Raw genomic sequence first — 13,209 nt, forward strand, 5'->3', positions numbered from 1 at the left:
ATGGCCCGGGAGACCTGTGTTGTTCCTGGGGCAGCAGTCCTCATGTCTGGCTTCCAGGTGGCTTTCTGGGGGCTGTGACTCCCGTTGTCTTTCCCACAGTGGACGCCAGGGGGCAGGAGGAGCCCATCTATAGGGCGAGCGAGCCTGGTGCCCAGGTGTTCCTCTGTCACCAGCCCACTGTGAGCAGTGGTGGTTGTTTCTGCCTGAGGCCCCCCAAACAGGGCACCTGTTTCCAGGCACACGTCCCCAGCATCTGTCCCGGAGACTCCCCAGGTGACCCCTGAGCCTGGGTCTTACAGGAAACACCGGGATGCAGTGCACTTTGCAGCACTTAAGCTTCGCGAGGCTGGAGGTGCAGGCGTGGGACTGCTGTGCACTCGCCATCTGCTCAGGGCCACTCACTGAGCTCGTGCTGTGATGTAAATGGGCTCTGCGGGGCCCACTGGGGATAGAGAGAGAAGGGATCTGTCCTGGAGGAGCTCGTGGTGTCATCAGAGCGAGACCCTAGGACATAGACTGCTGTGATTTCTGGTGGTGAGTGTTGTGACTGGTGGGTGGGCACTGTGGGGTACCCAAGGAGGGCAGCTAACCCAGCCTGGGACCAGCGATCAGGGTGGGGGGAGACCTGGGTTCGAGCAGCATCTAGGCAGAAGGAGCAGCATTGCAGAAGGCCAGCCCCATCTCTGGTGGCACTTGGTAGACACCCCCCACCCTGGGCCACCCTCTCTCCAGAGTAACATCTTCCATGAAGGACATGCCTTGACACTGACATTAGAGATTGTGAATTTGGGAAGGCACTTGATAAGAGAAACAGTAAATCAACGACTTGAGGCTACTCGTGTGCAAACCACTGAGGACAATCAGAACAGGACACGGACCCTGCTGTCTGTCTGGGCAGAGGACCCGTGTTTGGCCAGAGAAGCTCGCGGCCACAGAGGGCGTTGGGAGGAGCCAGGGCTGGGAGCAAGGACCTTTGACTTTTTATTTTTTAAACAGCTTTATTGAGATACAATTCACATACCATATAATTCACCCATTTAAAATGTACAATTCATTGGATTTTTTTTTATTTTTTTTTTAGTATATCCACAGAGTTGTGCAACTGTCACCATTATCTACTTTTAGATCACTTGCATCATCCCAAAGAGAATTCTGGACCTATTAGCAGTTACTCCCCAACCTGCAGCGCAGCAACCACCAACCTGCTTTCTGTGTTTATGGACTTGCCTGTTCTGGACATTTCATGTCCATGGAATCATACAATATGTGGCCTTTGTCACGGGCTTCTTCCACTTAGCATAGAGCCCTTCTTTAGTATAATACCAGGGCCTGAAGCCACTAGAGCCCAGAGAGAGATCACTTAAACAAGCTTGGCCTGTTTGCAGAGACATCTCGTAAATCAGGGAGGGCGTGGACACTGGCGGCCAATGGGAGGCGTCCCCAGAGTTCACACAGTGGAGTCCTGTCTCTTGGTTTATGCCAGTCATCTTCCTATCACGTCAGCTGCGTGAGCTTTCACATCAGAGCCTTTATTAATCTCCCCTAGAGATTTGTTTATTTATTTAAAAATAACGAGAGAATTTTACAGATTTTGACCATGGTAGAAAAATAGCAGCTGGAATGCATGAAAAATAGAGTAGGATGTTTGAAAGAAATGAAGAGTATTCTTTTAAATGTAGCCTCTTCTGAGAACCTGCCTTAACGAGCTCTTGGTTGTTGCTTTGTAATCAAGGCAGTGACTGTGAAGATAGGAAGTGCAGGGCGCACAGGTGTCTGTGTGTAAACAGCAAGCCTTCCTCCCAGCAGCCCTTCCTGTGCTTGCTGGAGTATGTTAGGCCAGGCTCACAAGTTTTAGGGCATGGACCACAGAAACAGACCTAACCATTCGGCCTCCCACTATCTTCAGTCCCTGGTGGAGGTGGAATTAGAATATTATAGAACAGTAATGGAATAGCGTGCAGAGTGGCTGCCACAGAGCCCCCACATAGTAGGTTCTTATGCATCTTTGTCCCCTCCAGGCTTAACTTGGGCCCATCCTGCTTCCCACCACCAGCTTCAAGCCAGAGCAAATGTACTGCAGTGTCTGGAACACAGTGTGTGCACGCTGTGTGTGCACAGTGTGTTCTCCCATGCCTTTGGTATCTCCCTTTTGATTTCTCTTAGACGCATGTGTTATTTAGAAGTGATTTTATTTCCAAATATTTGGGGGTTTTCCAGAGATCTGCTATTTATTCTAACTTAATTCCATTGTCAGAAAACACACTTTATATGACATGAATCCTATTCAATGTAAGTAGTAGTTTTGTTTTGTTTTTTTTTAACAGCTTAGAGTATGACATACCTGGTGAATGTTCCAAGTGCACTTGAAAAAAATGTGTGTTCTGCTGCCATTGGATTAAATGTTCTGTAAATATCAATTAGATCAAGTTAGTTGCTAGTGTTGTTCAAGTCTTCTATTTCCTTATTGAGTTCCTGTCTACTTATTCCCTCAATTATTGAGAGATATTGAAATATCCAACTATAATAATTGAATTTATTCTGTTCCTCCTGTAATTCTAGTACTTTCTTGCTTCATGTGTTTTGAAACTCTGTCATCAAATGCATAAATGTATAGGATTATTATGTCATCTTGATTAACATCTTTATCATTATGAAAATTATCCCTGGTTATTTTCTTTGATATTAATATAGTCAGTCCAGCTTTCTTTTGACTAGTGTTTCATGGTATGTCTCTTTACATCCTTGTACTTTTAACCTATTTGTATCCTTATAGTTCAGTTGCATTTCTTGTAGGCATGATGGGGCTGGGTCTTGCTTTTATCCAACCTGATAATCTCTGCCTTTTAATTGGGATGCTTAGACCATTTACATTTAATGTGACTCTTGATAAGGTTAGGTTTGAGTATATCATCTCACTATTTGTTTCTTATTTGTCCCATCTGGTGATGGTTCCCTTTTCTTCTCAAAGCAGTGAGCTAGGGCAGTTGTAAGGCTCACCTGTTTTCTCAGAAATCACTGTCCTTCACAGCCTGATGTCCAGTATCTTGAAAACTGTTGTTTTGTATAAAACTAGGGCCAATGGGAGATGTCCAGACAAATGGATTTCACCTAGAATAAGCCCCAGCTTCCTGAAGCCAGAAAGGGACTGCTTCTCCAGATGGTGGGGCGTTCTGGCACTGGCCATGGTCATAGGAGGCTGGGGGAGCGTTCCTTTGGGCTGCTAACCAGTTCCTATGAATTCTGGATGGAATTCATACCTACAGCTTGCCCCCTACCACAAGTATCAACAAATGCCAGGGCATGTGGAAGGCATTCCCCCACTCCTGGGGGCTGATCCCAGCCCCCAAGCCAACTCAACTTTGACTTCAGACAGGACATTCAGCTTCCCTGGGCCTCATTTTCCTCCCCCAAAATAAAGGGTCTGCCCAGAGGATCCATGGGGCCCTTTCAGCCTCTGATGCGCTTTCATATCTGCTTTCCTCCCAGGTACTCATTCCCACCACCCGATGCAATTCCCACAAGGAGAACATCCAGGGCCAGCTCAAGGCGCGCACACCGGGCATCTACATGCTCATCTTTGACAACACCTTCTCCAGGTAGGGCCCTGCCCATCAGCAGACTAATCACTACCTGGCACCTGGCCTCGAGAAAGAGCTGGACAGTGAAAATAGACAATCTAACCGTCAGTCATTTACACTAATCGTTCTTTGATGTCAGACCCCTGTACTACAGTGTTCTGATGTGTGTGACCGATTTTATAACACACAGGCTAATCCTTACAGTCTGACCCCACGCCGGGCGTGTTTTCGGCCCTCTGCTCTTCCTAACTCACTGAAGCCCCACAGAGCCTCAAGTGGTAGGGACCGTCCTTGTCCTCATGTTACTGCTGAGGGACTGAGGACCAGAGGGGTAAAAGAGTGATACTCCCAAGTCACACAGCGAATGATGGAGCCAGATTTGAACAGAGTGGCCCAGTTCCAGACTCTGGACTCAACGGGAATGCTCTCCTGCCTCTCTCTGATGTTCAGGTTCCCACTGCCCAGCCCAAAGAAGGCTCAGGAAATACAGTGGGAAGGTTGGACGGATGGATGGATGAAATGCGATGAACAGGACTGGAACTGTGTGAGGCAGAGGCCCTGGGCCTTCTTGTCATGGGGGCAGGAGCATTGTGTGCCATCTGGGAAACACTGTATCAAAGCACCTGACACAGGTCCAGGATGCAGAGCTGGGGGTGGCGGGGAGGATGAGACACAGGGAGGTAAGGCTGGAGGGGCGGCCAGGAGAGGAAGTGGGAGAGGACCAACGTTGGTTGAGCATCTACCTGAGCCGGGGCTCGTGGAAACAAGAGACAGGGGAGCTTAATGTTGCTGGCACCTGTCCCTTCAGCATAAGACCTCACTTGGGGCTGCCTGATCAGGCTTTTTACGAGCGAGACACATCCTCTCCGAGTGGGGGCTGCAAGCTAATGGCCATGTCCCCATACACGGGCAGCTTTCCCAATTCACTTGGCTTGTAGCAGAATAACTTCACAGATCACTCTCAGGGAAGACGGTGCCAACCCCTCCCCAGCTCCAGGCCTTGAACTCCCAGGGCTTATGGCCAAAGGCATTTCCCAGAGGAGAGCTGAGGAGAAGGAACTTCACACCTTGGCCCTCTCCTGCCCCTGCCCTACACACCCCATGACCATGACACCCCTTGACTTAGCAGGACTCGTGGGCACAGTCCCAGCATGTCCCGAGAGCTGCCTCCAGAGACCTCCTAGGATGCGTGGGGCAGCCAGGCACAGGCTCTGCTCCTCCCTCTGCAGGTCCTGTTCAGGCCCCAGTTCCCTCTGAGTGGCAGCGAGCATGGCCGTTACTCACTGAGCCTCACTGCGGCTTGACAAAGAGGCTCAGGAGAGTCATGTTGAGGATAGATCGTAGTCCCAAGCCGGGTCCCAGTTGTCACTAGAGGTGGCCATGGTGCTGTGATAGACTCTGGCCTTAGCCCATTGAGGTCTTCTCGGGGGCCTACTCGAAATTTCCAAAGGTGGATGGCAAAGCAGATTTAGGTGTCCAGTCAGAATGAAATCCATACTCACCTCCACCATCTGTGGCCTCTCAACGCCTGCTCTGTCCACTCATCCCCGTGCAGTACAGACCACCCAGGCCCCTGAGATCCCCAGGCCTTTTCAAAGCAGCAAAGAAAGGGAGCGGTTTACAGCATCGGACCGAGTGGGCGTTTCTGCACCCAAGCCCCAGGAAAGTCCATGGTGATGTCCCAGGTTCCCCCGATTCTTTGCAGGGAGAGAACTCTGCTGGGCAGACAGGAAATGGGGGGATGGGCCTGGAAGCGTCCACGCACTCTGAGAGACCCTGGCCTGTGAGCAGAGCTGGCCCCACTTTTCCCCATGCCAGCCGCCACACCCACGAGGTCACTGCAGCCACCGCAGAGGCCCCAACAGCAGCCTCTGACCCCCTTGCGGCTCTTGGAGTAACACCTTCCTTTCCCATTTCTGTTTCCTCAGGTTTGTCTCCAAGAAAGTATTTTATCACTTGACAGTTGACCGGCCTGTGATCTACGATGGAAGTGATTTCCCGTAGCCTCAAGCACCTGGACTTGACTAGTTTCACTTTATCCACAGGAAACACTACTCTCCCTCACCTGTCACATAAAACACTAAAAAAAAAAAAAAAAAAAAAAAGGCAGCCGCTCTGAAGCTGGTCAACTAACTATAACTATGCAAGTCTGGGCGCCAGGCCCTCGGCTGCCCCTCAAAGCTGCATTGTTCAGGAGCACCGTGCACGGGCACTCTGGCCCCCGAGGCTTCTAAGGGCTCAGGCAGCGTTTCCAGTGCTTAGGGACCCAGCTGCCTCCACATCCAAAGGGCTGAACTCCCAGATCATTGGCCTCTCCTGAGGGCACAGTTGGTTCCAAACCTTCTGTGAAGTTTCACAGGCCGGAGGTGATGCCAAATGCTGCCCATGGAAAGAGTCACCCTGTTCTGCCTAGCCCAGACCCAGGCATCCTGAGTGACCATGGGCCAGGATCCCCTGCCAGACCCTGACGCCCTCGGGTCCTCCCAGGAAAAGGGGTCCTCAGGGCCATCGGGTGGGTCAGGGCGCCCAGGGTCTCTCCTGAGGTCTCGACCAGCCTCTTCCCGTCATGTTGCTGCCCGAGTTGGGGGGCTGCTCCAGAACTCGGCAATTGCAGAGGGGCCTCTAACTGCACCTTCCTCCTGTCCCTTCTGTCTGGGCAGTTCTGTCCTCAAGCAGAGCCCTTCTCAGCCAGGCCTCCCACCTACTCGAAACATCACCCTGAGGAGATTGTGCACTGGCCTTAGGTCCCACCCCTCAGCTGCTGGCCCGTCTGTTTGTATAGGTAAGAGCTTCTGCCTCACCTGCAGATACACTCACTAATGGTCATAGTCAGCATAAGAACCACCTTCAGACACTGAGGCCTTCTTAACAAGTCTTCGGTAACTCAAGTGCAGACATAATTCGTGAATCTGCTCTTTGTTCACTTTCTGTTCCCTACTCCCCACCTGCCACATTTCCCGGCACCCCATTTGCCTACTTCCTTCTGCTCAGCCTGTACGTGACACCCAGGAGCCATCCCCCTGAAGGCAGATGGATCCTGTTTCCTTTTCCTGGACAAGGAGATAACGGTCCTGTTCTCTGTAGCCCTTTCTTCTCCCACCACAGAGTTCACCTTTGGTGGCCTCTCTGTGCCTTGTTCACAGAGGCCAGCCGCTTGTAGCCAGGGCCCCCATACTTGCACAGGTTAGCAGAGCATCTGGCAAAGTGGCCCACTGTGACCAGGGATGAGGGGGAGAGCCCTGGGCAGGGTGTCGTCCTCCAGCTGGCCTGCTGACCCAGTCAAGTCACACCACCTCAGGCTTCATTTGGTCATCCACCAGCCTCTTCTGACTGGTTTTGAGAGCTGGAGAATGGGTCAGGGATCCCAGGCTAAGTCCGGCACAGACTCCCAACCTCACCTTCACCAGCAGAGGATGCTAGTGGGGCAGGGATAAGAGGAAGTGACTTTTGACATTTAAACAGGATACTTGGGCACGTCCAGTCAGTTTAAGTGGGGTATGGGGATTGGCAAACAGAACCTTCCAGAGAAAAGTTGGGCCTCTTTTGCTGTCTTTTCTTGGAGCAGCCTCCTCTGGCAGAAAGCCATCAGGGTCTCTAGCATCTCCTCCTGGCCAAGGCTTTGATGGTGCTCAACGCCAAAGCAGAAAACGGCCAAGCCCCCAGAGACTTCCTAGCCCCTGCGTGTCCTCACAGGCGTGCCACAGCCTAAGAATCCAGAGCCAACTACCCTGCCTTTGATGCCCGCCCCCTAGGAAAGGATCAGAAGTAGCTGGTTCACCACGTGAAAGAAACTAAGTTAAAAGAGAGCCCAGAGCAGTCTGGATTCTTGTTTGGAGTGCTTAGCTTTCCCAGGATACTGTGGAGACTGGCCCAGCTATAGCCTGCCAGTGTCATCACCACCATCTGCAGCTAGAACCCAAATCTAGTGAGTAGCTGATGTTTCCAGCGAAAGGCCTGGGACATTCCATCCAAGACCGGTTCCGAACCTCTGTCACTCAGCCCAGTAGGGGACCTGCTGCAGCTCTAAAAACCACTTGGCTCTTCAACCCAGAGCCACTCCAGGGAAGCAGGGGCCCCTTGTGGTGTGTACACCTTGCACGCTAACTGCAGTTGTGCAAAAAAAGCCCTTTGCTGTGTTCAGAAGGCCGCCCGCTCCCTGGCGGTCACATCCTGCCTCTAGCGTATTTATTATTTGTGCTGGATGGACTCCTGTCCTTTGTTACTTTGCTGTGCAGGCTTGAGTGTACCATGCACTCTGCAGCTAGAGAATGTCTTGGCCTGTGGAAGTGTGGCTGGTGTAAATAGCTTTATTATCTTAAAAGGTTCCCAGCTTTACTGAGGTTTGGGGGTTGGTGTACTTTGAAAAAAAGGCAAATGACAATGAAGTATGACTATTGAAGGTGGCAGCCCAGCCAATAGCTGGAATTACCCCAGAAATCAAGAAGGAAACAACCTTGGGATCCAGATCATCATTTAAAAAACAAAAACCAAAAGTCAGCAGCCCCTTGATGGCCTCGCTCTCTGAGTAACACTTATTTTTTAGTGCTGCTACCAGCTACCTAGTTCACGCCGGCCTCGGGAGCCACTCATCAGCCTCACCGAGCAGGCAGCTGTGTCAGGGACACACCCACAGCAGGAAGCACGTTTGGGATAAAGTGGCCTCTACAGAGCACAGGCTGGAGCCCACTGGACTAAGAGCAGGCAAGTAAATCCACGAGAGGAACCTAGAACCGAAAAAGCCCCCAGGGTTTGGAGAGTAGAAGTGAAAAGCCTGTACCATAACTCAAAAATTGGGATAGTTTTTCTGAACTTTTTCAGTTGTCACCATCCGAAGTGGCAAAGCCATTCCAGATCACATGAAAGGACATCCCCACTTGGGTACAAAATCTTAGTCTGTCTTTTGGTACTGGTTAGATGTCCACTAACAGTTTTACAGGAGTTTCATTTGTACAAGTTCGCATTGGTGACTCCATGTGGGGAGGCCACCCTTGGCTCAGAGGTGTTGAGAATTAAAGCAGAGAGAAGACATGGTGCTTAGCGCCAGGGGTCGCCCTACAGAGACAAGGCAGCCAGCCGCCCACGTTGGCAAAACACCCAAACACTTCCTGGTGGAAATTTGGCTGTATTTCTCATTCCATTGTGATTCTTCCAAGGAAACGGGAAAGACTGAATAACTTTTCCCTCTTGAGCACTTTTTAAAAATAATGAAGTATATCTTTAAGTTTTGGGAGGCATTTCTGCTAAAAAGGCTTCCGTAGAACCTATGATTGTTATCCAGAGACGCTCTGCCTCTGGTGGCTGCAGAACACACAGGCCTCAGGTGGGACGGCTTCCGATCGGAATTGCACGTTAGCTGACTAATCCTCAATTCTCGCGGCCTTACGGGAGAGTGGGTCTGGGAACCAAGTTCATTCTTACCTGCCAAAGAATTACCCAGAAGCACATCAAATGCCAATGCCCCACCTGCACAGTGGAGGTGAGAAATTTTTGTATCCCAAAACATACTCCTTTATAGCATCTGCTGCACCATTTGGAAATACTTTCAACCTCAGGATTTAAATAAACACTGACATTGAGAGTACTGGCATCTGTCATTCATTAGGACATCAGGTGCATGGTGAAGTTACCGGGCCAGGGTCGGAGTGGAGCTGCCCTGCTGGGAGATAGACCATCATCTTGGACTGAGGCTTTTCAAAAAGGCAGATGTTCTGGGAGGTCCCCACACCAGCTGATACCTGGATACTTGCCAGTGTCCTCTGAGGATGCCAAGGCGTCCTTCCAGCCACCGCCCTCGGCCCTCAGCTCACACGTCCCCACGTTTCCTGGCACTCAGCCCTGTGAGCCAAGAGCAAACATCTGGTTGACCAGAATAGTGGGGTGGGGGAGAAGGTCATGGATGGCCTGAAAGCACAGTCCAGTCTGTGGTACAAAGCTGGGTAAGGCTGCCCGGCCACGGCAGCGGGCAGAGGGAGGAATCCACGTTCCCACTGCAGCTTACACGGCTGTTGCTGGGTCAGGTCTGGAGGGGCATGTCCCACTCACTCCTGCACCGGTCAGATTGAGCTCAGGCTGAGCAGTCCGTCCGCACTCACCTCAGCCCACATCCGGGGGTGACGGCCTCTTGTCTAGCGCCCTGTACCTCACAGAACGCCTCCCAACCCCGTTCCCTTCATTCCTCTCCTGTCCCCAGATCCTCATGTGGTCTCTCCTTTCATCAGTTATTCAGGAATAAGTTGCCTTTTCTGCATCCATGTTCTCCCTGGAATGCAAGGACCGGGCTTCGTTCATCTCCATCCTTTACCCCCACAGCACTGAGCCCTCTGCCAGACAGGAGCATGAGCAACAGGTACTGAATCCGTAAGGAACTGCTTAGCTACAGGCCACCAACAGTCCCACTGGCCAACTCGGCCAGGGACAGAAGCTCCCGGACCTCCATGGCAGAGGAGGGCCAAGGGCAAGCCTACAGGGCAGGTTGGGGAAGGATGCAGGTGAGCTGAGCACTCACTCGATCCTCCCTCCTGCACCCCCTCTTGTATTAATGGTGCCCTCAGGCCAAGTCTCATTCTGTCCAGTGACCAGCTTGAAGTAACGGGAGGTTGGTTCATCCAAGTGCCCAAAACAGCACAGCAGAAGGATTTCTTTGTTCATAGGACAGTCCCTCCAGAGGCTTGGTGTCCCTTGGACTGGGGCTGGAATGAGAGAGAACCTACAGAGACACGTAGATGTGCATCTGGGGTTGGGATCTGGGGTCCTCTGTGTCAGGTCCCCATCACACCTCCCCCCACGTGCTAAACCTCCACGCAGCCCAAGATGACCAAAGTCTGCTCCAGGTTCTAAGCCAGACCCTCAATCCCAGGCCCAACTCAGTGCTGCAGGCACCCCGGCCCTTGGAGAAGCCACATCTCTTCCAGACATGTCACCCCGTGGTGCTGGAGCATGTTGTGAGCCCCCCCAAGGTGACTCAAAAGGACACTCTGAGCAAAGGTCAGCCCTTTCGGTTTGAAGATGCGTGAGAAAAATCTGGTGAGAGGAGCTTACCGCCCACACACATCTGAAAAGCAAATAGAGGGTGAAAACTCACCCGAGATGAGAAAACGGACTTTTTTTGAGGGAGCAAGTGAAGCTGAAGCCAGGGGGAACACATAGCTATTATGAAAGCCATTCAAAGTGGGTTAGGGTTGAAGGAAAGGTCAGTCTTTTACTTTTCCCACACCCGCTGGGTTCTGAAAAAGGATGGTGAAGCTGAGCAGATGCGTGATGGCCGACCTCGCACCTTTGATGTGTGTCTCCTCCCTCCCCCAGCTCAGCTCAGTGGGAAGACAGACTGTGGTTTCCTCACACCTCTGGTCTGAATGTACTGAGTTTATCTCAGCACTGGCAGCCCCATCTGACGCCTGGAATGAATGAAGTCTTCTCAGCTCAAAAGTGAACAAAGTGAGACAGGCCTCACGAGACCTGAGAGGCGTGAGTGTCCTTACAGAAAAGAAGACCTCATTTCCTGGCCAGGTTTCGCTTTGGGCTGGTGGATTCATGGAATCATTAAAGAGAAAGTGGTTTCAGGAGGGCCTCCCCAGCTTTCTGCTCCCAAGGAGCCTCTGAAAGGGAAGGAAAACATTCCTGGGAGGCCCAGACCTCTGCCTGTCAGGTCAGTGGGACAGGTGCTGTCTTCTCCCTGGCATTAGAAAGGAAAGCGAGTGAGGGAGTATAAGGACGGGAGAGCAAAGAAGGGGGGAAGCAGGAAGGGCCTTCTCAGAGGGTTCGTGGAGGGCTGGACTGGAGGCCAGGTCAGCAGAGGTCACCTTTCTCATTGGAAGGAAGGAGCAGGGGGGCAAAGCAGCGTTGTTGTGGCCAACGCCAACTACCACATCCAGCGGAGGCAACATTATAGGGCAAGCAACATGGGGACTGTTCACTAAACACACCAAAGCAGTGACTGCAGACATAGGAAAGATGATTCCGTTCCTTCCTGACTCAAGGCCTTGCGTGCTTTCACCCAAAGGGCCTGGGCAGTGCTGGCACCATCAGTCCTCCCAAGACACCTTTGCACAAGAGGGGGGGCCCGTGTGTGGACCCAAAAGTCCTCGTAAAAACAGCCCTTCTCCACCAGCAAGGACGCCCGCAGCATGGTTGGGTGTTTTCAGAAAGAGGACCCCATGTCTATGCCCCGAGATGACCGGGGAAAAGGGACAGGGAGCCAGTCCTACAGCCTCGTCAGTTACCAAGGCTTCGGACATCGGGCTCAATCCCAAGACTGGACAATCCCAAGACTGACCCTGGGCTCAGTTCTGCTCCAGAGTCTAACTCATTACGTCAGACTCATTAAGTGTCAGTTCACATAAAGCAAGTACCAGAGTTTCTTAGAATAAACTTCTCTTATTTCGGTTACCTGGTGGCCTATTAAAAGGCAGATACATGGGCACCACCCATGTCAGCTCTGGTTGATCAGATCTGGTTCATTCACAAGCCTGCCAGGTGGCTCTGGGGGAGGGGGTCTGTGGACCCTGCCGAGGTCGTTGATGACGGCTGCTGTGCCCCCCACATTGGTTTCAACTTGAGGATAAAATGTGCTAATGGATCTTTCTCCTGATTTCACTCTACCAGCGACACTCAGGTCTTGGATCTTGGACTTCTCCCTCAATCCGTCTGCCCAACCCCTGGGATACAATGATGGAAATTGCATTCTCCGAGAGGAAGACATTTCTAAACGATCCCCCAGTATGGAACTATTCTAGAGGTAAAATCTTCTTACAACCACAGTTTTTTAATGGCTTGTATTTGTATCCAAGGGGCATGTTGTTACCTGGCAAGTCACTTATAAGTGGGAAAACATCCCCTTTTTCAAATACAAAATAGTTCCATGCACGTCCAAAATTTAAGGATTAGAGAAATACGGGTTTGGTACCAGTGGACATGGGTTGGGGGCGATGAGGTTAAACATGAGTTCCTAAGTTGGTCCGTACACAGAAATCAGGTGAATGCACTTGGACGGGGGTGAAATAGCCTCTTTCTTCTAACTTCCAACTGAAATTTAGGTCCTCCCTCAGCTATGAATGCAGACAATATACCACACTAGTGTGTATTAGCAAGACCTGTGGCTTTGTCACCAGTGGAAATGGCAGATATTTTCTTATTACGTGACAGCTCTTGCAGACTCAAAATATCACTTACGCTCATCTCCGCTCTGAAATGAAGACTGTCAGGAGACCCGCTGGCAGATTTTATTTAATGCATTAATGAAGAGACACATGTACACTAGTCCATAAATCCGTTTTAATATCGAGAGAATTTATTTCAATATAATTGGTTTCCTTTTGAATCTTACATATTTTATTCATTTTAAAACATCCTGAGAAGGAGGCTATAGGCTTTGTCAGGTTGCCTAAGGGGTGCAAGAGGCAAAAAGGACCATCGGGTCTGGCAGGTTTTTATGGGAAAGAAGACGAGAGAGAGAGAGAGAGAGAGAGAGAGAGAGCAGCCCCCTGCAGCTCTGTTTCTAATAACAACAGTAGCGTAAATAATTCAGTAGGCTCTTTCCATACGTCAGCCAGCTGTTGCAGCAAAGACCCAAAGAGGTGGGGAGGAAGCAAGGGCTGGAGGAGATCAGACAGAGCTGTCTAGAGAACTGCAGGGT

General features: G+C 51.1%; 1 protein-coding gene across 6 annotated transcripts in view; it reads left to right on the forward strand.

The window, feature by feature from the left end:
• Positions 1–9,159, forward strand: part of FYCO1 (FYVE and coiled-coil domain autophagy adaptor 1) — a 77,755-nt gene extending 68,596 nt beyond the window's left edge. For all 6 annotated transcript variants that reach the window (XM_019724045.2, XM_074312504.1, XM_074312503.1 and 3 more), the window contains 2 exons: positions 3,487–3,596; positions 5,507–9,159. In XM_019724045.2, the coding sequence (XP_019579604.2) occupies positions 3,487–3,596; positions 5,507–5,582 (186 nt within the window). In that variant the 3' untranslated portion in view covers positions 5,583–9,159. The remainder of the gene's footprint in view (positions 1–3,486; positions 3,597–5,506) is intronic.
• The last annotated feature ends 4,050 nt before the right edge of the window (positions 9,160–13,209 follow it).

The sequence above is a fragment of the Rhinolophus sinicus genome, linkage group LG10 (genome assembly GCF_036562045.2).
Source record: "Rhinolophus sinicus isolate RSC01 linkage group LG10, ASM3656204v1, whole genome shotgun sequence".
Lineage (NCBI taxonomy): Eukaryota > Metazoa > Chordata > Mammalia > Chiroptera > Rhinolophidae > Rhinolophus > Rhinolophus sinicus.